This window comes from Pempheris klunzingeri, chromosome 17 (assembly GCF_042242105.1).
Source record: "Pempheris klunzingeri isolate RE-2024b chromosome 17, fPemKlu1.hap1, whole genome shotgun sequence".
NCBI lineage: Eukaryota > Metazoa > Chordata > Actinopteri > Acropomatiformes > Pempheridae > Pempheris > Pempheris klunzingeri.
In genome coordinates this window covers 9,338,742-9,361,733 of record NC_092028.1, presented here as the reverse complement: position 1 = coordinate 9,361,733, position 22,992 = coordinate 9,338,742, and the positions used below count along the sequence as shown (strand labels likewise).

Below are 22,992 nucleotides of genomic sequence, written 5' to 3'. Positions count from 1 at the left end.
GAATAAAATGTGTCTTCGTGTATTTGGATTCATGTATTAATGTAAAAATAGCCAATTTTAGATACTAAAAAGCACATGTTTCCTAAATAATATTAACAGTGCAGTACAAAAACAAATGTGCACTAGTATTTACGGTACTCCATTTCCTGTTGCCTCGCTACTCGAATAGGTTCGGCCTTTGAGAACGCATCGTCACATCCGGTCTCTCTCTGGCTTCTCGGGGCTCCAGCATGGCGGACACCGGGGTGGTGGAGACGCTCCTACGGCGGATTGAGAAGGCGGACGGCGGCGTGGACAGCCTAGAAGTGGCGAACAGTCTCGGGTTGGACCACCAGGTCATCGTCGGAGCCGTGAAGAGTCTGCAGGCCCTCGGCGACGTGAGTTTCCCGAATTTATGGGCAGCGGAAGTGTGTGTATCGCAGTCAACATCGTTCATCCACAGTGACTGATGCAATAAGGACAGGCTGGTTTAATAGGCTCAGTGTAGTGAGACACGCGTATAAACACAACTCAGTCCATTGAGCCCGTCGGCATGACTATTTAAACCCTTTCGGTGTCGCTGAAAGGAGCTGACAGTCGTGTTTGTTCCCTGCTTTTCCAGATAATCTCCGCCGAGCTTCGCTCCTCCAAGCACTGGGAGCTGACGGAGGAGGGCACGGAGATAGCCGAGCAGGGCAGCCATGAAGCCCGGGTGTTCAGCTCCATCCCGCTGGAGGGTCTGGCACAGAGCGAGCTCATGGTGAGAGCTGCAGCTCTGCACCACACATCACCTGCATGACTGAAACAGGGAACGTACAGCCTGGTGTGGGTGCAGGTGTGAACACAGCAGGGAAAGTGGCTCCCAAGTATGTCACAGGTTTCCTATGGAGCCTGATAAAGAGTGGAAGCATGTGACTGAAACATTACCTGGATCAAAACAGCAGGAGATCCCTCTGCTCTTTGTTTATGCTCTCGTAAATCCAGCTTTGTAAGAAGTAAGGTTTCTTAAACGTGGGTCTCAAAGGGGAATAATGGATCAATTAATCAATTTGTTGATTAATGGTCAACTATTTAGATAAGCAAATAAGCAAAAATAGTTGATCTAAACATCGTAAATGTGGGGATTTGTCACTTCACTGTATTTTGGACTGTTGGTCAGACAAAACAAGACATGTCACCTTGTCCATGGGAACAAAATTAACTGGCGTACGTGTGTGCATTTTTCACTATTTTTAGCATTTTACAGACAAAACGATTAAGGAGAATTAATAATATTAGTTGCTGCCCTACATTGATCAGTCTGGGATCTGCTGCTTTTAAGTGGAGGAAACTTTATATCTGTTCCTGTCCATTCTGTTAAACATTGTTTGTAAGGCAAAAAGATGTAACGGTCACTCAACCAAGATTAACATTGATTTATCATGTTTGATATGTGGTGGAGGTGGCTTGTGGTTTGCCAATTCCTATCAGCACAACTAACAACGAACTTGTTCAACTAAATAAAATGACACACGTAAGAACATAAGAATTCATAATTCAAGGGTTCAAGTGCTCTCTCTTCTTGTCACTAATTTAGGGAAATGCCCACTTATACCTGCTTTTTAAAATATCCTCCAAATGAGGAATTTTATAGGTCGAACACATCACAACTCCATCTAAGTTACATCCAAACATCCCAGTACAGGCAAGAAGGATCGTTGTTGTTTAAGACACTCCTGTTATCACAGATTAAGCTCTCTGTTTGTGTTCCAAGGACTGCACACGCCGTTATAATTCTTAGTGTTTTATATTTTCAATGACATCGTTGTACCTCTTTCTTTGTCCCTGTGCAGAAATTGTCTTTTGGAAAGATCGGCTTCAGCAAGGCCATGTCCAACAAGTGGATCAGAGTGGACAAGACACAGGAGGGCGGCCCGAGGATATTCAGGACCGTATGTGTCGAGCTTATATCCGTTCTTTTCTCGTGGCCTTCTGCGAGCGGGATTCGGTGTTCTAAATAAGGTGCGTGTTTGGTTATGTGCTGGTCCCCAGGTGGAGAGCATTGACGATCAGGTCAGAGAGAAGCTGCTCCTGGCAAAGAAAGGCGACACGACTCAGCTGGAGGAGAAAGAGAAGAATGAGCTGAAGAAGAGAAAGCTGCTCTCTGAAGTGTAAGTCCCCAGACTTTAGAACCCCAGTGGAGAGTGTTGTACCTCTGTCTACCAGTAGGTGGCATTAGGGGGTTAGTCGTGGCCCAGGACGAGGGAGGACTCCTATCTGAAAGTGACCAAAGTTCAGTTCCCAACAGCCATTTCACCAAATAGTCTGATGGGAACAGATGATAGTTGTTTTCATACATCCTGCTCCGGTTTCTCCAGCTGACCAACATACCAGATTGTGGCAGATTTTGTTACATCTTGTAACTGTTGAATTGCCGAACAGGGACTGAATAAGGGATTAAGACTTATTGCTACCATTTAAGACTAGAATGATTATTATAGCGAGATGTTATAAGCTGTTGTCACATCAAAAACATCAGGAAGTGGGTCAATGCGGGTTCAATAATTACATTTTTACAGTGTCCCTCGTATTACACTGTCAGGAGGCAAAGGCAGTCCTCCTCAAGAATGTACTTTATCTGTCTGTGAGGCACAGGGAAGAAATAAGAACAAATACTTTTGCTTTAAAAATAATAAATTGCTGTAATAGTTACATTCTCCTGATTTCAGCCTCTCAAACTATTTATCAGTTGATATCTTTAGTTGATAACTTACTTACTAACTGACAGACAGTACTGTGAATACTGTGGAGATTTGTGTTTAACTCAACATCAGGCTACACATCAGGCCTTGTCATTTATCTTAAGGGCACAATTTAACTTATGCAACATGCTTTTACACTTAAAACCATGTTAAAGACAATCTGCAGATGAAAGAACTGATGCATTACTGCACTGATACTTTATCAAGCCGTTTCAATTAGCTGTTTTTATTACATCTAGATCTTAATACATATACATTTGTAATAATTCCTCTGTACTTCAATCAGGATGGGAAATAAGCACCAGCCAAATGCTGGTTAAATATGAAAATGGCTGGTAGATCTCGAGCACAAAATAATGGTTTGCTTTCCTCCCCACATTGCAAAACTAATCAAGAACCTTAAATATAGAATGCACGTGGATGAGTACGTTTTGGATTCTGATGATAGCATAATAAAATGTACCCTGGACTGATACCAAAGTGCAGATTCTTCCAAAATCCTCTTACTCAGAAAGCAATCTCTCATAAACTGGTAGTTAGATCAGATTAGTACATCTGTAGACACGCTAAGCGCCCTTCTCCTCAGGGAAGATAGCAGGAAATATTGGCCACCGGACATTAAAAAAGCCTCACTAAGCAACAAATACATCACAAGATGTTGAAATGTTGATGCTGTTGATTTAGTCCTGTGGTGTGTGTAGAGGTTGGACTTTGTAGTGTTTGGATTGGATTCTGTTGGAAGCTGTTTCTAATGTGTCCACCTTACATTCATGATGTAGCAAAAGTGTTAGAAACATTGTATTATATTGTGCATTTTAATACAACACCGCAATACGGTAGATTCAGTGTCAACAACATTTAAAGGCAGGGTCTGCAGCATGGCAGGGACCAGCCAGAGGAGCTAGATTCTGAAAGTATCTGACCGACAAAAAACCCAACCTCCTCGCTCCAAAACCACTCCCGCAATACACATGAAGGCGAGCTGCCTGACTAACGCTACTGCTGGAGGACGAGTCCACGATAATGATGATGGGTCTCTCATTCAGTCTGCACACAAGCGTTGACTGACAGCAGCACAGAAACGCAACATTACCTTCCGCTCAGAGCGACTGCTCACGCGGCTCAGAGCTTTGTGCCGTCAGCCCAACAGTTAGATTTGTGTTGGGCTTGTGTGACAGACTGTCACCAGACACAAATCTGAGAGCCACGTCTGTCTCTCGTGCTTCTGCTCAGTGGGCGTGCGCTTCATCGCTGAACAGCTGTTAAGCCGCTGTGCAGATTCTGGCTGCTGTTGTGCCACTAGCTCGCTAGTTTTAGCTGCTTTGTCTCATGAAAGACTGCGGTCTAATGCAGTAAGTGCACTGGTGTTTGTAGCTCACGCAGGCTTGTTACAGGCCTGTGACAGCTACAAAATAAATTTACCTCCCAAAATAAGTTACATACCCTGCCTAGTGTTTTGTTTCCCTCACTGTGTAACAATAAAGTCAGATATATTTAATAACAGGATCGCTGCTACTGTTGATCCACTCATGTCGTCTCTTATTTTAGGACCGTGAAGTCTTACTGGATTGCTAAGGGCAACTCCTTCAGCACCACCGTCACCAAACAGGAGACCGAGCTCACCCCTGAGATGATTGCCAAGTAAGTACAGTCGCTACCTGTTTTTACACTTAACGTTGTCCGCTTAATAGACCATGTAACACGACTGGAGAGTGTGTCCGGTCTGCCCTCACCTGTCTGTCAGTGACGGTGTGCAGGATCTCAGACAGAGGACACAGAGAAACCTCTGCCCATAAAAGGGGACGAGCCCAAAGATAAGGACTCTGTCCTAAAGGCAGGGCAGGACAATTAAATAAATAATGGACACCCTGATAATGCAGCTTACACTGGTAATGCTGAGGATGAGGCATTACAACAGAATGGGGAAAAAAAAAAAAAACCTCTGGTTGTAGGTTCGCATAAAATCATATCATAGAGAGGGATTTAGCTAAAAGCAGCATCCAGATGTTCCCTCTTCCACCACTGGCCAAAATGTTTACTGTTGTGTTGATTGTGTTCACCATAAATTTGATGTTTCAATCATTATTAAAAATGCCCAAAGGAATTGGGAGAAATATTATGTAACATCACAGGATTGTGGACTATCTGACAACAAAGGAGCAAGGATGCTGTAGTTGACTGAAAACGGCTCCAGTCGTTCCCTTAACAGCTCATCTTCAGCTGTGCTTGTGTTGTGTTGCGTTGCAGTGGCAGCTGGAAAGAGAAAAAATTTAAGCCCTACAACTTTGAGGCCCTGGGTGTGGCCCCAGACTGTGGCCACCTGCACCCGCTGATGAAGGTGCGAACACAGTTTAGGCAGATCTTCCTGGAGATGGGGTGAGTGGCTTTAGAAACCGCAGGCACAGTAGCCATTTCGCTCCCACACGCCCATTAAAGAAACTCCAAATCAAATCTCTGCTTTCTGTAGCTTCACAGAGATGCCAACCAACAACTTCATAGAGAGCTCCTTCTGGAACTTTGACGCCCTGTTCCAGCCCCAGCAGCACCCAGCCAGAGACCAGCACGACACCTTCTTCCTGTCCGGTGTGTGTGTGTCACACATTTTTCTCTGCAGTCCAGTCGCACCTTGTTGTATTCATTCAGTTTTTAATGGTAGTTTATCCTGGTCGTTTGTCAGACCCAGCACTTGCCCACGAGTTCCCCCAGGACTACCTGGAGAGGGTCAAGCAGGTCCATTCAGAGGGAGGCTTCGGTTCACAAGGGTGAGACGTAGTCACGTGCTCACATAACACAACGTAACATTACTCATGTTTCAGCATATTCTAATATCCTGCCATCTTCCAGATACAAGTGTGACTGGAAGATTGAGGAGGCTCAGAAGAACATCCTCCGCACTCACACCACAGCAGTCAGTGCACGCATGCTGTATAAACTGGCACAACAGGTGAGGCGCACACTCGCAAGTTTGCTTTTTTGTTTGTAGTAATGTTTAAAGGTTTCAACCCGTTTTTTCTGCAAGAAAAATGGCCGTTTAACCGTATCGCATGCGAGCTGTGCACGGGTTGTCTTTAATCGCGACGCTCTTCTCTCCCTTGGCCGAACCGCCCACCAGGAGAAGTTCACCCCCGTCAAGTATTTCTCCATTGACCGGGTGTTCAGGAACGAGACCTTAGATGCCACCCATCTGGCCGAGTTCCACCAGATAGAGGGCGTGGTGGCCGACTACGGACTCACACTGGGCGACCTCATGGGCATCCTGCATCAGTTCTTCACCAAACTAGGTGAGGAGGGCAACATGGCACAGTGACTGACAAAACACTCTTAGGAACTCAGGTAAATTGCCACATGATAGAAACTCCAATGTCCGTGAGGTAATTGTGAATACAACATTACACAGAACCACAACACAACAGTCTTTGTGTATTTATTTCAAATATGGGATACACATCATGAAACAGATGATGGTAACAATCTCTGATTGTTGTTACCTTCAACAAGCCACACAAATAAATCCTTATTGTTTATTTTCCAGGAATCACAAAACTGCGCTTCAAGCCTGCCTACAACCCATACACAGAGCCCAGCATGGAGGTGTTCAGCTACCATGAAGGTATCCAGAAGATCTACCACCACTGATACTGTTAGTTTAGCTGGCTCCTGTTGCTGTAGAGTTTCAACCAACAAAACGCTTTTTTTTACTTAACGTTGAATAACCAGCCTAAAAAGACATAAAAGGAAGGAATTCTAAAGACTATTATATTAATTTAAACTTTAAATCCCTTTTTTCTCAAAATCACCGCTGCTGCCCTGACTGCCCTCTGTCTTTGTCGGACAATAATGTTTCCTGGTTCTGGTCGTTCCACCAATTGCGTCTAATCTTCCTCTCCGCACATACAGGGCTAAAGAAGTGGGTGGAAGTGGGAAACTCGGGGGTCTTCAGACCAGAGATGCTGCTGCCCATGGGCCTTCCTGAGGATGTGTCGGTAATAGCCTGGGGGCTGTCTCTGGAAAGGTGAACACACGAGACCAAACACACACACATACACACACACAGACAGATAAAACTCTGCATATGTGTGTCAGCTGCAGCTTTGAGAGATCAAACCTGACCTGCATTTTCTTTTACTGCCATGTCGGGTTTTATAAATAGTAGATACTCCCTCAAATGTTCCTTTTAAGAATTAAAGGGGGTGTGATTAAGTCTGTCTGTGGACTTCATCAGTCCTCTAAACGTGTGGCCAGTGAACTCACATCTTCAATTTACCTTCAGTTTAACATTATCTTTTAGACGTCTTCCATGCCAGATGGTGAACTAGATGTCGTCGTAGACACTGTTGGTATTTACAGCTAATCAAAACGCTCTGACTTTGCTTCAGCACAAGGAATTTAATTTCTTTCTTCTAAACGTGTTCAACAGACCAGTGTTAGTTTTACGCTTTAAAAACTCCCAGTTTTGCTCTAAAGTAAACCTCACCAGTGGTTTGGTGGTCACGCTACAGCTGATTGCAGAGAATCCTCTGGGTTCAGATGTAGTTACATCTGGGGACAACCATTATGTTTAATACCTGTGTAGCGAGTGACCTGGGAAAGGCTGTATAATCCACACTGAGTAATCCTTCCCTTTTCAGCCCTCTGTTGCTTTTTTTTTTTTTTTTTTTTTTTTTTCTTTCTCTGACCTATCAGACTTGGAATAGACACAACACAAGCATGTTGGCCTCTAGTGTAAGAATAACCGTCGCTCACTCACAGCCCTCTCCTCTGACCTGCAGGCCCACCATGATTAAATACGGCATCAACAACATCAGAGAGCTGGTGGGACACAAGGTGAACCTGCAGATGGTCTACGACAGCCCCATATGTCGACTGGAGTCCTGAGCTTCAGCCAGCTATTGTCATTAATATTATTATTATTATTATTTCGGATGGACCTCCTCACCTTTACTGTGAGAGCTCCTTTCGATGTCTCTCCTCCTCCCTCTGGCCAGTAGAATCAGCTGGCCTGTAGCAACTGTCCTTCAACACTTCAGACAGACCTCAGTAAAGTCTTTAACAGTAAGGGCTTTAACACATCAGAGCAGCCTTTGTATGAAGTGCTGCCATGTAAAACATCAGTGGAAGCAACGGCTTTTTTTATTTTTACATCTACCTGTCCCAGTTACTACAGCTAATAACCTACTTGTACAGGGAAAAACGACTACTTTTGGAATGTGGCACAGGTACAATAAAAATCTTTTTCCAAATACAACCGCACCTGTTAGTCTGTTGTCGTGAAAGTCGCTCATTACATTCCAATAATTAGAAAAGCTGTTTACATGACGCCGTATTTTGTGTGACTGTTCTGTTGGCTCAGTTTATGTAGTTTGTAGACCTTTTCCACAGCAGACATTTAGATGAGCCATAACAGGAAAAGCACAGCTGTGTTAAGTAGCATCAATGACTGCAAGCGCTTCACTTAGGGGGGGTCCTGGTGTTGTGCACTCTGGTGGCTCACTGGGACACTTAATGGAACTCGGCCATCGTTAGCGTGACCGTTTCCTACCATGATAAGTCAAAATGTCTGCAGGGAAGAAGGACTCGCTTGTAGCTAAAACAGAGGCGCCGTCAAGGGGGGGCCAGGGGGGGCCGCGGCCTCCCCTGAAAAATGCTTGCCCCCCCCCCCCCCCCCCCCCCCCAGTTCTGATAGGTCAAGTTCACTACGTTGTCCGAGTGCAAGTGAAGGGAGCACTGCAGCAGCTGCTGCCCAAACTCAGAGAGGACAGTGGAAGTCATTTTCAACGGCAGCTGTTGAGACAAGCAGACTACCAACAGGTAAGTCAGTCAAACTGTACTTACTTTTAGAACAAATAGTATGTGTTTGGTAAACTGTGTCTGTGCTGAACCTCCTACTGGCTGCTCTCCATTACTGAGCATCTCATTAGCTTGTGTTAAGGATCACCAACACCTGTGCCGTGATGCTACGGCAATGTTCAGACAATGAAGAGAAAGTCTGCGGACATCTCTTCCATATGTGTGATGATGCAGGCCAAAACCCATGAACAGACAGGGACAGAGACAGAGCAGAGCAGGGCAGTGCAGAGGAGCAGGTGAAAGGTCCAGAGAACAGGGAAGAAGTAAGGCAGCAGGTCAGACAGGACACAGCTGTTCATCCTACTGGTGGACCAACAGGTGAGCTGAGAACAGGGTCCCTCATGAGGAAATGAATGGCAAGAGAGATTATTGTTGGTTTTGCTGCTGCTATTTTAAATTCAGAGTAACTTATTTTCCTCATGTTTCATCACAGATATTTCCAAACAGCAGCATCTCAAAATTTTCCCTCGTACTCTTCAAGGGGGCAGAAGATGAGGCTTCAAGAAAGACATAGTCTGTTACATGTTTACAGCAGAATAAAGCTGTATATAATAATCAAAGGCCTCTGTGTGGTGCTTTGAAACTTGAGTAGACTTGTTCCCTGTAACTGTTTAGTTCATTACATGAATGTACTCCCTAATAGTAAAGCTGTATATTACAACTACCCTATTAGAACAATGAATGTCCTAACTCATAAATAAACCAACACTTACTAAAACAGGCTTGTACTGTATTAGTCCATGTACATCTAAGTAACATTAACTGTAAAATTAGAAAGTATGTGAGTACGTGATTCCTTAACTCTCATACTGACACTGATCTTGACTAGCCTCAATACTTACAGCAGCTTTTCTTCTTGAAATTCCGTTATTGTTTTTGGTTTTGGTGTGACCCCCCCAGGATTTTCACTGGCCCTATCTGGCCCCCCCTGTGAAAAATTTCTGGGGGCTCCCCTGAGCTAAAAGTGACGGTAAGGAAAGCCAGAATGTTAATAACGTGGGAATTTAAATTCAGCTGCTAGTTGAGGAGCATCTTAGTGATCTGTCACTAATGTTGTGTCTGTTTATAACTAGTACAACTAGTATAACTAGTGCAGCAGGGTTTTTTTGCACTGCATTTTGTGTAAAACCTAAAAACTGAATTGTACTGTACAGTGAAAATGTTTGGACTGTGGTACTTTATCTTTAAGGTGCTTTTTTATTTGGACCAGTAAAGAAGAATTATATCTAGTTTTCCTCTTTATGATGTAAAACCTTTTTAACCTCAATATCTCAAAATCCCTCAGTCGCAGAGGCAAACTTAGAGTTCTGAATACAGATTACAGGACTCTTCTGTCCTCTCAGGTCAGCGTTTGGATGTGAATTAACAGTTTGTCTATGCTTGTAAAGGTAAAGGCAGCTTGTGAGGTTTTTCTCCATTTTACTCGTCCAGACTACAAAAGTTCAAACCCAGTTCATTGTTAAATTAACTTGATTAATTCACTTAACTGAGCTCTTGCTGCAAGAACTGACCGTGAAGCACTGACTGGACGGGGCTTGTAAATAAAGCTGAGTTTCTTGGATCAGTCTGCCTGCAAAAGATCAAACCTTCCCAGAGTCTTTACACCTCCGTCCGCAGAAGGTTTGTTCTTTCCAGCTCTGTGGGGAAACAAATTGATTTAGAGCAGCGAAAGAAGTTGTGATTTCTAATGTTCTTCACTCCCTCTTAAATTTCAGTCAGCGTCTGAGAATAAGAGCCGCCGTGAGCTGCTATTAAATGAGAAATTAGCTCGTTTTTCCCAGCATGCTACATCCTCTGCTCTCCTGACACCAGATCCAGGAGGGCATGTGACACCTGCGATAAAGGCTGCAGGATTAAGTCGTGTTGTTCAATTGCTGGAATTCTGTTAAGTCTTCTCCTCTAAGGCTAATCCCTCAGTGGCTTGAAATAACATTTTTACCGAAGTGTGTGAGGCGGGCGGCTGATTGGTTTACAGGGTGGAAGCTGCTTTGCTGTTGTGAGGACAACAAATCGTGTAGTAGCCTCCACCAAGAACCTGATCTCCCGTGCCTTTCTGCAAATCGTAGGGTTCACATTCAGCGCAATAACTGAAGTGTAACAGAAATAAGAGAAATTCCACGCACAAGACACTCTTCACACTAAAAGATGTAAACCTGTGAGCTCCTTCTACAGATTTTAGAGCTAATCTCTTGTTGCACAGGTGGATTATATTAGCACATCAAATACACGATCTTTAAATGCTGCCAGTACGAGCACAATCACTCAGGACATACAGCAGCTCCACTCTTGTATTGTCTCGCAGCCACTTGTCGGGCTTTGATGAGGAAAGACCTTTATTTCATCCACAAAGAAATATGACAGTAGGCATGCCATACTGCACCCATGACAGCACGTACCAATATGTAGTGTCTACAATCTAACATGTCTACCAGCTTCTCCCTGAAGCTCAGGCACACAGAGACACATGCACTTATTGTCCACAATAATCCCTTTTGTCCTTGGGCTCCCCTTCTCAGGGTGTTTGCTGTGACTTTTCTGTAGGTGTGATGTGTGGGAGAGACAACAGTCTGGAGTCACGCTGCGTAACTCTGAGAAATCATGTATTATCTAAGAGAGGAGGACACGGTGTAGTCATTGCGGTGGATTTCCCAGCGTCATCGGCTGGCAAAGGAGGGGGGGGGCATGAGACGGGGTTTCTAAACATTGAGTGACAATCTCTCAAGCAGCCACATCAAACACATCAAAGTCATGTCGGCATGTGTCTTATGTGCACTGGGACTCTGCTCCCAGTGGTCAAGGCTGGTCGTGATCACGGCCCTTGTCAAAAATCAGAGCTCCCTGGGGATGCTGATCTCCCTGGTCGGCCCCGGGCTGGCCAGGAAGGTCAGAGAGCTGTGACTTGTCGGGCTGTGCGAGTGTGGGAAGAAAGAGGGGATGTAGGGGATGGCAGCCAGCAGTAGCGGGCTGGACTGGGGGCTCTGTTCGTGAGGCAGGGGGATGACCACGTCGTCCTGGTCCCACACGTGGAAGGCATTGTGGGCAAATGGGTGCACTGGGGGACCAACAGCCATGCGCTGCGGGTTGCTGTCCTTCTCCTTGTCTTCATCGCCGGGCGGACCCAACATACAATCTAAAGAGGGAGACGGGAGTTATAGATTTAATACCAGTAATAATATGAGCATATGATTACTATGAAGACAGTGACTCTGATCTTCCCAAGCAGGGGTACATGTACCCAAGGGAGTACTTCTGCAGGTGACTGGGGGGGTGTATGAGGATTGAGTAGCAGGTCAATTAACTGGGGGGGATAAATGTTTGAAACATCGAGCTTCTGCCACTAATAGTACAACTGCACACTTGACCAAACCAACCAACACTCTGACAGTTCAGTTAGAGTGTAACACTTCTCTACAGTTAGTGCTGTTAAATAACATCCAGCTTAGAACATTTTGAGCATGACTGTGGCGTACAGTCGATCTGAAAAACAAAAGGTTGGGATCCACTGATGTACATTAAAATGTGCTGCATGTGATTGGACTTAAACTTAACCCTTTGAGGGTCTTCAGCACTTTCTAGTGTGTTATGATTTTTATTTTTAGCATATTTTATCAGTTTTTCATGCATATTGCTTATAATTTTGCAAGATGGTGAATTTTTCAGAGTTCTCAATTTTTTTCATGTATTTTTTGTGTATTTTAGACCATAAAATGATGCGCATCATGACAAAAACATGGCAATTTAAGGGTTAATTTTTAAAAAAACTAATTAAAATTTGATATGTATGATTAGGGCTGATGCTGGTCTAAAAAACTATTTAAAAAAAATTTTAAAAAAAGAAAGATTTTTAACATTTGGCTTGTTTTTATGCATACACATTTATGTGTGTAAGGATCTTTAACGTGATTATTTCTGAGGACCTTCAAGGGGTTAAACTAAAAATAGAATGATAATCCACAGATGTACCTACATGTGCATGTTAAACAATGGATTTAAAGTTGCAATGACATCTTCTGTTTCACTTTTTTAAGAGGTACCTGCAATGTCAATGGCCAGATCCTTGATGAGATGTCCAACAATAGCATAGGCAACTCCAACCACCACCAGAGCAGCAATGAGCAGATACACCACCGCCTTTGGCAAAGCGATGAGGTCCTTCACTGGGGGCTTGTACTGCCTGTACAGAGGGTCGTCCAGTGACGTTGAGTACGGATAAGCCTGCGCCTCATCTGTGGCGTTTAAGCCGGTGAAATTAAAGCCACTCATGATGGAGGACTTACTGTTCCAACTGAGAATCACTCCTCTGGCTGCTTCCTCCTCACCTAAAACTGGATTCTCCACACACAAGAGTGATATTCCTCATATGAGTTACTGTCAGTTTCTCAAATTGTGCAAAAAAAACCCCAAAACAACAACAGACAAACAAGAGAAGCATGCAGGAGGAAAAAGGTCTCCTGGAGCTGCTGCCTCCCTCTCTGTCCTTGGTGCTGAAATGAAGCGTGCCTTGTGCCAGCAGCTGGAAACTGTCGGGTCCGCCCACTAGCACTGTCCCTGTCCACGCTTGTGACCAGCACAGGCTTACACTGCTGCTGTCGTCGTGCCCTTAATTCCTTCAAGTTACCCAGAAGTCGTCTCATAGGAAATCAATCAAGCTTTTTCCAAAGATCAGAGGGCTATTTGTGCTGATCCAGGTTGTGGAGAAATTCCCTGATGTAAGGCAGAGCTGGTAGAGAAGGTGACTCCTGTCTCACATGCTGCAGATTTTTGAACCTTAAGACCCACAAAAACATTGACGACAGCAGCTGAGCTTTGAAGGCACCGTGTGGAGTTTTCTTGAACACAAACACAATTTGTGTTTATATTCAGTGTTTCTCACCAAAACACACTGTGAGTGTCCTCGGGTCCTAAAAATAATAAGAATAGAACAGAATAATAGATCTTTACTCTCATTACTATAAAACAATGAAAGGCAGTTAGCTGTATTATAATAAAGTACATTGCCTATTTTGAATCCAAGTGGAGTGGTCTCTATTATAAAAACATGACTCCACAGCACTGCTGGTGGTCAAAAAGTACTTTTAACCTTCCACCTTAATGCAGTGATGTAGCAGAGCCCTCCAGGGTGGTCAGTGCACTGGGACATCGAATGCATATCTAAACAGCTGCTCCTTTTGCAGCCGGTGTGATGCCTGAGATCCTCAGGCAGGAACCTGCTGACTGTCCCCAGCTCACGCTTTAAGACTGAAAGGGAACTAACATTTGCTGTTAGAGCACCTCGGCTGTGGAAGCGCCTGCCTCAGGAACTACGGCTCAGTTTGAAATCACATTTGAAGATTTATATTTAATCGAAAAGCTTTCCTATCATTTTCTTTAATTTCTAGGTGTATCTTTAAATAATACATTTATTGGATTTTCTGATTTTCCACAAGAACAATGATGATATTAGAACATTCTATAAGTGATAGCAACAGAAACAGCTCAGATCAACAAGCATACACAGGAGGTTACAGGAAGTGGTCTCTGTAGCAGGTAAATCAACAGCACACTTCTGACCTCATCCTGGATGCAGCTCACGTGTGACATGTAAAGATCATTCTTGCAACATCTGGACAGGTGGGGACATATCCGCCGTCCCACCGGAGACACGTTCCAGGATCAACACAAACCAGAAAACTGGATTTATGTCCAAATCATCAGAATCCTTTAAGCCCTCAATTTAAACTGAAGATGTGCCTTAACCTGTCCCACAAAGGTTGCACCACTCATACCCTCAAATCCCAAATCATACATCATAATCTTGTATTTTGGCGTCGTCAGAGGATTAGCATGTTTGTCCCTGTTAAGTGCTTTAAAAGATTGTCAAGCGAGACCGTGAAGTCCGACCGTGACGCCTCAAACTCACCAAGATTATAATCCAGATGATTATTTGAGATGAAAAGCGTCCTAATTATTTGAGTATAAGATGGCAGCTGATGAGAGATACCAGGACATCCTTTTTTTTTTTTTTCTCCCCACATTTGAGTTGTCACGAGGGAGCCTCCATCACCCCCAACAGAAAGAACACACAACACACAGTCCATTAGTTACAATTAGTCACAGTGAGTCACATCTACACATGCCTGGAAGACGAGAGGCCATTAGTTCGAGAAAATAAATAAATGGAAAAGCAATTTCTTTATGTAAGCACCATGTAGAACATGCCTGCGCATCGTGTACAAGCAGGGATTTTCTGGGTCCTTAATTCCCTCCACTTCAAAGTTGTGACATGCAGTGAAGCTGGAGAGGATGGAGGTCTTTATCTGTCCACTGCCCACCCCCGCATCCCTCAAGCCCCGAGGGGTTTAAAGGGGGGGGGGGGGATTATCTGCCCAGCAGTAAGAACATTTTGGTGGGGTTCATTTCTTTTGAATTGTCCTGGACATGTAGGGATGGAGACAGAAAGCATGGAAGTGTGGGAGAAATGAAAGAGCAGAGCGTCTGTTTACGAGCAGCTGTGTGAAGCTTGGAGCTACTTCTGAGTTGTGATTTTAATCTGCAAGGTTCTTTGGAAATACTTCTTCTCATTCTTGTTTTCAGATAAATGACTCTTCTAGCAGAGGCAGCTCACAATCCACTCACTGCTGCAGTCCTCTTCTGCTCACATGAAATACCGAGTGAATCATTTCTCACGTAACTAAACACCTTGTCGGTGACTTGACCTCCATCTTCTTGACCGAACCCACAATAATGGCATGAGTTAGTAGTATAGTAGGTAGAATTTAGCAATTCGTGGAGCTGCTACAGTCTGAGATAGAAGAAAAGAGATATATTGATCTTTATTTATAGTAAAAAAATCAGCACTTATACATTGTGTGTGTGTATTTCCTTTTTATGCCAGAATATATTTCTACTCCACTACAATGTAAGGTTGGACATAAAACATGATAATCTTATTAAGTACAAAGCTTTGCAATCCTGAATCAAATATGAAAACAGCGCCTGAAATAAATTAACTGGACAGATAGTTTTATTTGAATAACTGTTTGAGTCTCACATTTATCTGCTCCATTAAGAGTCATGACATTTCCACCGTGTCACAGTGAGAATTACATAACAGCTGACTCAGAGGGCGTAGCCTTCCTTATCAAACCTTCACTTCATTTTTAATACTTCAGTAACTTTTATTCATTGAAGCTCTTATTGACAATCTTGACTGGCAAATCATGCAGAGTTAAATCAGTAAAGTGCTGGAGGTTCACAATAGTAACTGATGTTGTCTATGTCAAGTTACACCGATTTCTAAGTGACAGCGTAATTGGATCAAATGAAAAAACAAAAAAGAAAAAATTCCAAGCTGTGGGCATTAATGTTTTGTTGTTTTATAATTACAGTATTATTGTAGCATACGTCTAGATCTTCACCTCATTCTGAACTGTATAGTAGTATCTGTAGTGGTGTGTGTCCATTCCATGAGACTCCATACAACTGGGACAGAGGGAGAACTGAAGAAGAACTGTTTGCTATGGTGGTGTGACTGAGTAGAAAAATAGCCCTTTAAGTTGAAAAATCGACTTCTGAATTAATTACACTTCACAACAGTCCACAAGTTTAGTGACAGACATTAGATGTGACTTCCTCTCAAAATAAAGCACTCAAATATGTATATTTTCTATTAACCTAAGCGAAAACAAACTTTGTCAGAATACAGATGAGAATTCATTGATTGAAATAATCTGAAAACGGCTGCGGAGTTGACGTGTGAGTTACATTTCAAACAGCAGGCTGCTGTTTGAATGGCTGGATCTATTTGTCCACAGTGAAGGACTGCAGTCCTGTGATGGCTCTGCCCAGGATCAGGGCGTGGATATCATGGGTACCTGGAGGAGACGACACATGTCAAACATGATGTACAGGTGCAACTAATGTGTCGGTGGGACACAGATGATTAATTTAAAAAAAAGGATTCATATACAAAACATACATTTAACAGTATAATTCCACCATTTTAAACAGTTTCTCCGTCCTGCTCACCTTCATATGTGTTGACAGTCTCCAGGTTCATGACGTGGCGGATGATGTGGTACTCATCTGCGATGCCGTTTCCTCCCAGCATGTCTCTGGCCTGCCTGGCGATGTCAAGGGCTTTACCACAGCTGTTCCTCTTCAGCATGGATATCATGTCTGGGGCTGCTCTGTTAAGAAAGAAACGCAATTGTTCTGCGTTAGTTTCTGTTCGGACTGGAATATTTTACAAACTATAGAAAAGGAACACTTCCAGGGAAAGTGCTTCTTCCTTTTCATCCTGACGGAGTGTGGTCTGTTGGATGTGGCCCTTAAGAGACATCAGCGCCAATACCGTGACACATTCAATCTTATACACTTAAGGTCAAGTCGTCTTTACCTTTTTTCATCGATAAGTCTTCCCAGCTGCAGACAGGACTGTAGGCCGATTGTGATCTCTGTCAACATGTCGGCCATTTTCTTCTGCATCAGCTGATTCCTTGCCAGTGGAACGCCGAACTGGATTCTGGTATAGAAGACAGCAACATTCTCTTATCCTCGTGTTTATCGGTAAGTAATCACACCCACTAAGTAACATGAAAATGTCCCAACTGAACTAAAAATGTGTACGTTCTTTTGAAAAAATGTCATTTGAACTAAGAAACTTCTAAACCACATTTTCATCTAGTTCCAAAGCTAGTAGTGAACACAGAAGTGACACAACACAGCTATGACCAGAGGAGATATGATGCACAGACACTTTGAGACATCTGACCTGTCAAGAGTGTACTGTCGAGCTGCATGGAAACAGAACTCCGCAGCACCCAGAGCACCCCAGGCAATTCCATAACGAGCGTTGTTCAAGCAGCCAAAAGGACCCTGGAAGAAACAAAAGAAGTAAGATGAGGAGTTGTTGCCGTGTGGCAAGTAGAATTTTAGGTGGTTAAATTGTAACCGCTGAGCCACACTGTTTAATTTTAAGTTGAAATGCCTGTTAGAAAGTGAACAATAACAAAGTCATACCAATGTGTAGAGTTAGTTGAGTGTCTACAGCTTCATGCTTTCAGTCCACTCACCCCGAGCCCGGAGGCCTTAGGCAGCAGGTTCTCCTCAGGAACCTCCACATCGTCCATGACGATCATACCAGTGACGGAGGCTCTCAGGGAGAACTTTCCCTCGATCTTAGGTGTCGAGAGGCCCTTCATGCCACGCTCTAAGATGAAGCCGCGGACTTTCCCATCATCACATTTGGCCCAGACTACAGCAATATCTGCCACTGGGGAGTTGGTGATCCTGAAGGTGGAAGCAATGGTAATGTTAGGGAGATGCCTTCAGGAATGGCAGGCCTCATTTTTAGTATAGAGTACACAGCCTAAACTGAACTCATCATGGGTACTGGAACACAGAGCTGAAGCAGTTGGACTTGTATTTCAACTACAGACGATGTTCTGTAATCTGTTCTACATCCTAGCTTCATAAATTTAAAGTGCTGTGAAGATTTTTGTAATATTTGTTAAGTATATAAGTATTACTTTTGTCTTGTATGAAGTTGTCAAATAGAAGAAAAATGAAATAAGTTCATTGCTCAATACATCAAATATGACCCTATTAAACCCTGAGAAGTCTCTGACTTTTATTCAGCACTTAAACTGTGAAGAGCTCCACCATGTGGACAACTAATGACACAACTAGAAAAACATTTTTAAAATTCAATTGCACAACAGGTCTTCCTTCAATGGCAATGCTTTGTATTGAGGCGTAGCTTAAGAGACATCTCTCCTTATTGTGCACATATCCACTACGCACCAGGTCTTTGAGCCGCTGAGAGTGTAGGTGCGACTGGAGGGATTGTATTTGGCTCTGGTTTCCATGCTGCTGGGGTCGCTGCCGTGGTTAGGCTCCGTCAAGCCAAAGCAACCCAGGATCTCTCCTCGAGCTGAAAGTTGCCGAGGGGAACGAACAGCTCAGTCACTCATCGTTGGATTTTATGGTTAATGCAAAAATGGCTGACAACAGACTGGTACAAAATCATAACTGATCCATTTTACTTCCTTCCTCTCTATCAGACTTTTGAAAATGCTGTTGGTGCTGTTTTCTATTCTTACCCAACATGGGGAGGTACTTCTGTTTCTGCTCCTCTGTGCCGTAGGCATTAATGGGGTGCATGACCAGGGATGACTGCACACTCATGACTGAGCGATAGCCGCTGTCCACTCTCTCTACTTCCCTGGCAATCAAACCATAGGCCACATAACTTGTCCCGGCACAGCCGTAACCTTTACATCGAACACGGGAAGAGGAGATGTTGTCAGAAATGAGCACTAAATTAATTAAAGTTAGGACAAGGTTTCTCACAAACAGACAGCAAACACAGGGTCAGTGTGTACATGGCCAAAGTCCATTTCAGGCAGTTTTGCAATAGAAGTATAGAGATATGTTATAGTTCACAACAAAAACACATGAAGAGTCTATATCGTATGTTGGACTGCCTCTGTAACATTGTGACATGTAGTGAGTAGTGAACAGCATGTCTGTCAAATCCAGCAGATTACCATTAATGGTTGATCCCAGGACGCCCATCTCCCCCATCTCTGACACGATTTCTCTGTGGAACACTGAAACAGAAAACACAAAATGCTGTCACAAGAGGTTAAGTTAAATGAGTTGCATTCCTTTACGCCAACGAATAGTGACAAAATGATAAAGTAGTAATATCGCAACACACAAGATCTCAGTAAGAATCTGTGTTTAGCATAAACACTAACAGATGCATAAACTAAACAGCATGCATTTGAAAGCATCATGGGGACTCGTTAAAGCTGACCAAAAAATAAAATCACATAATGAATTAAGGACTTTGACTAAGGCATGATGAAATACGAGTCACTCACCTTCATTTCTGTTTGCCATAAGGATGCGGGGCATGAGTTTCTCTTGGCAGTAGGTCCGGAAGGAGTCTCTGATCATGATCTCATCCTCCGTTAGCTGGCTTTCCAGGTCCAGGGCATCCTGCCAGTTAAACTGGACCTTAGCTGTCAGACATTTAGAAGAAAAACTATTCAAAAACAGACAAGAGCCTCACATTCGTTTTGAATTCTCTCTAACATAGATTAAAGCAATAAGGACATATTAACACCTACGTGCTTTAGTCTTTTGCTGAGTCTTCTCTGCATCTGTGGAAAGTTCAAACCAGAAAACAATATTAAAATTTAATTTGTGACTTTAAATTGTAATAAAATGCATAACAAGATAGTAAAACACAATTTTCCCTAAAATTCAAAACTTCACATCACTACCATCTGATTGGAGGTTTAGGACTTTAAAATGGAGAAAAGCAAGCTTCAGCAGGAGTTTTGTGTCTTCTGCCACAGCAGCCTTGAAAAAAACTGCTCTGCTGATAATGTAGTGAGCTGGGAAATATTTAAACATGGAAACCTTGTCTTTATCTGTGTGCTGCTGTGTTTTAATCAGTATGTTTCTGTCTTGTACTGGGACAATAGTCTAATAGTAATACTCTAATAGTCTTTCAATAATCATAGCACTTTTTATTGTCTACAGATAATTTACTTACAATTTGTTAATCTTTAAATTTATTTTATTTTTTTTTACAATTTTTAACCCTTTTTCAAATTTCAGACCACACCGTGTCAAATATAGCATCAACTGAAATGCTATTAATTGCATGGGTGTTACTGTGAGCTGGTGTGAACGCTCTGCAAATGACACTGACACCATCTGGACAGAGAGATGCAACTGTGGTGAACTGCCCCTTTAAACATGGTTGTCTCTGTGGCTTGGCATGGTGTCACAGCCCTTACCCCATCTGGCAGGTGCTGCAGTGCCCTGCGCTCTGGAAGCTGAGATGATGGCACATCTCCGAGGGATGACCAAGAGACGGCTCGCAGCACCTCTCAATGCCATGATGAAGAAGACTCTGTAAAATAAACATGTGATTCACACTCATTAAACTGGTAACTTAAACTGACATGTATTTAACAGTCAACCAGTTAGCCTGCAGTGACGGCAATGGCACCAACCTTTACAACTGTCTTTCTGAACTGAGCTAAACTGATGATGCCATCAAAACAAGCTGGTCTACTGACCCAGAATCAGTGCTGGATCATAAACTTTTAGTACGAACGTGGGGCTCACGGTTGTGGAATAGTAATGACAACTCTGTCTGCAGAAGCTAACAGAAATGACAGTGTTATTAACTGCTACTAGTGATGGTCCTCTGACACATGCACGGTAGCTCGTGAAACAATTGTATCGAACCACTGTGCCGAAGCGTGGTTTGGTCAAGTGTCTAGTCCGAAACAGTTGAGTGCTTCGGACGTCATACCTGACTGGTTCGGCTTTTCAGGTGAATCGCTTGGCGGTCTCGAGAGTGTTCAGGGATAACCTCTCTGTTTAATGCTGTGAGAGTTCGCAGTGTTGTATCTTGTAATTAATTAATTAATTAATTGTAACTTAATTTTATTTACCACTAGATGTCCCACTGTGTCATTGAAGCCTTGAGCAATGAACCATTTTTTTAATTAAGTGTCGAAGCTTCAACAAAGCCTCGATTGGCCATCACTAACGGGTTTCATTCTCACTATTTCACCTCAAACTGGTCACTGTAATATCTAATGAAGCTATTACAGCCAGTCAGGTTCGGTATAACCAAGCAGTTACCAAACAGTAACCAAGCTAATCTAGTTGAGCTTATCTGTGCCCTGTGGAACTTTACTACAGCGACAAGCTAACAGCGCTAGCTCAAGCTAGCTAGTTAGTAAATGGGATGTTAACCGCATGAATGTCAAATAACCATTATAACAGTGTACTGAATGAGCGGTTTGTGTTGAATAACAGAAAAAACAGAAACAGAAAAACATGGTGGCGGTTGTATGTGAAGTATTTACCTGTTTTAATATGACAACAACCCCTGTCCTGGTTTGCCTTCTTTACCTCTGGACTTGATGGCGCGGTGACGCTTAACGTCAAAACACAACCAACGTCATCACGTAAAGCACGCCAAGCTGCGTCATCAGTGAACCATGAGTGGAAGACTTAACCATGATCAACTGTTCTTGTACAAAACCACTCATTTTGTCTATGTGAAGGTGGAGCAAGGAACATCTGAGTCTAAGATATAAACATACGCATGAAGTCTTTCCATTGAGGTCATCCATTATCATTCAAGATGGCTACATGTAGAAGATACTTCAGCTACTGTAGACTATTCTGATTGGCTCATTAGTGGAGGCGTGGATGTTGGAGGAGTGGTGGTTATATCCATGAGTTAGTTCCCAGAATAAAAGCAGCCCAGTTTCATAGAAGGATGGCTTTAACTGCACATTTCCCAATACATATAAACAATAGACACAACAAGTATTCAAAGTAATTATTGTCACATTAGTACTATTCCTGTCTGGTGGATGATGTGACTCACACAAAAGGAAAAAGAAGAGAATTTAAGACTTCTTTGTTGGTGGAAAGCAACTAAGTGCATTTACTCAAGTTCTGTACTATAGTATTTTGGGGAACTTTTATTTGACTTGAGGATTATAATATAATATTTCAGAGGGAAACGTACATTTTACTTCACTGGGTCTAATTTATCTTGAAATGTAGTTAGTATTTCGTTTGCTGGTTAAGATTTTAAAACCTATGATAAGCATACAGCAGCTACAACATTAAAATGCTACTTCAAGGTAATTGCATTTGGTGATAATAATCCAGAATACTGTAATATATGATAATATAATTCTGACATAACTTCTGAATAAAATAGGCTAGAATTTTGTTGAAGACACATGTTGAAGACTTGTGCTTGTAATGGAGTATTTTTTAACAGAGTGATGGTGTTGCTTTTATGCATTTGAATACTGTTTTGACCACAGGCTTGTATTTTGTACTTTTCTTGTCTGACCACTCACATTAACGTCAGTGAATTTGCCTTTTGGTCCTACAACATAATGCATTAAACTGTCCAGTAGGCTATGCAAAGTAGCTACAATTAGCTTCATCTACCAGCAGCATGTAGCTTTCATATTCAATGCAGCATATTCATCTCCAAATGTATGTTTTGGAGATGAATATCCAAAAAGTCTGTGGTGAGTTCCCTCCACAGCCACAGAAAACAGTATGCAAGTATTTTCACAGGTTGAAAGGCAGAACTTGATGTGCAGACTAATATTGAATGATTTTTATGCCGCCATAATTCAAATTTTACAATGAAAACTTGTGGAGCCTGTACTTTCTTTATAACACCTCTTTTGAATGCAATGGTTTTTACTCGTGACTGACTGTTTTTATGTTGTGATATTTCTTATTTTACTTGAGTAAATGTGAATTCTAATACCCCCTCCACTTTTGCAGCCTACAAGCAGCTGCAGAGTGCAGAGCCAGACCAGGCAATGCTAGGCCTGTAAGTTGAATTATGAATGAATAGATTGCTTTTTTA

The 22,992-nt window shown here is 42.8% G+C and overlaps 2 protein-coding genes across 2 annotated transcripts; one reads left to right on the top strand and one right to left on the bottom strand.

The window, feature by feature from the left end:
- The first annotated feature begins 213 nt into the window (after nt 1-213).
- Nucleotides 214-7,951, top strand: farsa (phenylalanyl-tRNA synthetase subunit alpha). The gene is made up of 13 exons (XM_070848589.1): nt 214-377; nt 602-739; nt 1,812-1,910; nt 2,011-2,129; nt 4,269-4,361; nt 4,968-5,096; nt 5,188-5,303; nt 5,398-5,482; nt 5,565-5,664; nt 5,833-6,001; nt 6,253-6,330; nt 6,618-6,732; nt 7,490-7,951. Exons 1-13 carry the CDS (start codon nt 231-233, stop codon nt 7,593-7,595), a joined length of 1,494 nt encoding a protein of 497 aa, XP_070704690.1. The 5' UTR covers nt 214-230; the 3' UTR covers nt 7,596-7,951.
- A 7,601-nt stretch (nt 7,952-15,552) lies between these two features.
- Nucleotides 15,553-21,526, bottom strand: gcdhb (glutaryl-CoA dehydrogenase b). The gene is made up of 12 exons (XM_070848595.1): nt 21,449-21,526; nt 20,363-20,478; nt 19,685-19,717; nt 19,436-19,576; nt 19,097-19,159; nt 18,650-18,820; nt 18,351-18,480; nt 17,621-17,837; nt 17,320-17,423; nt 16,945-17,070; nt 16,575-16,735; nt 15,553-16,420 (listed from the first exon to the last, which is right to left on the bottom strand). Exons 2-12 carry the CDS (start codon nt 20,463-20,465, stop codon nt 16,347-16,349), a joined length of 1,323 nt encoding a protein of 440 aa, XP_070704696.1. The 5' UTR covers nt 20,466-20,478; nt 21,449-21,526; the 3' UTR covers nt 15,553-16,346.
- Between the last annotated feature and the right edge of the window lie 1,466 nt (nt 21,527-22,992).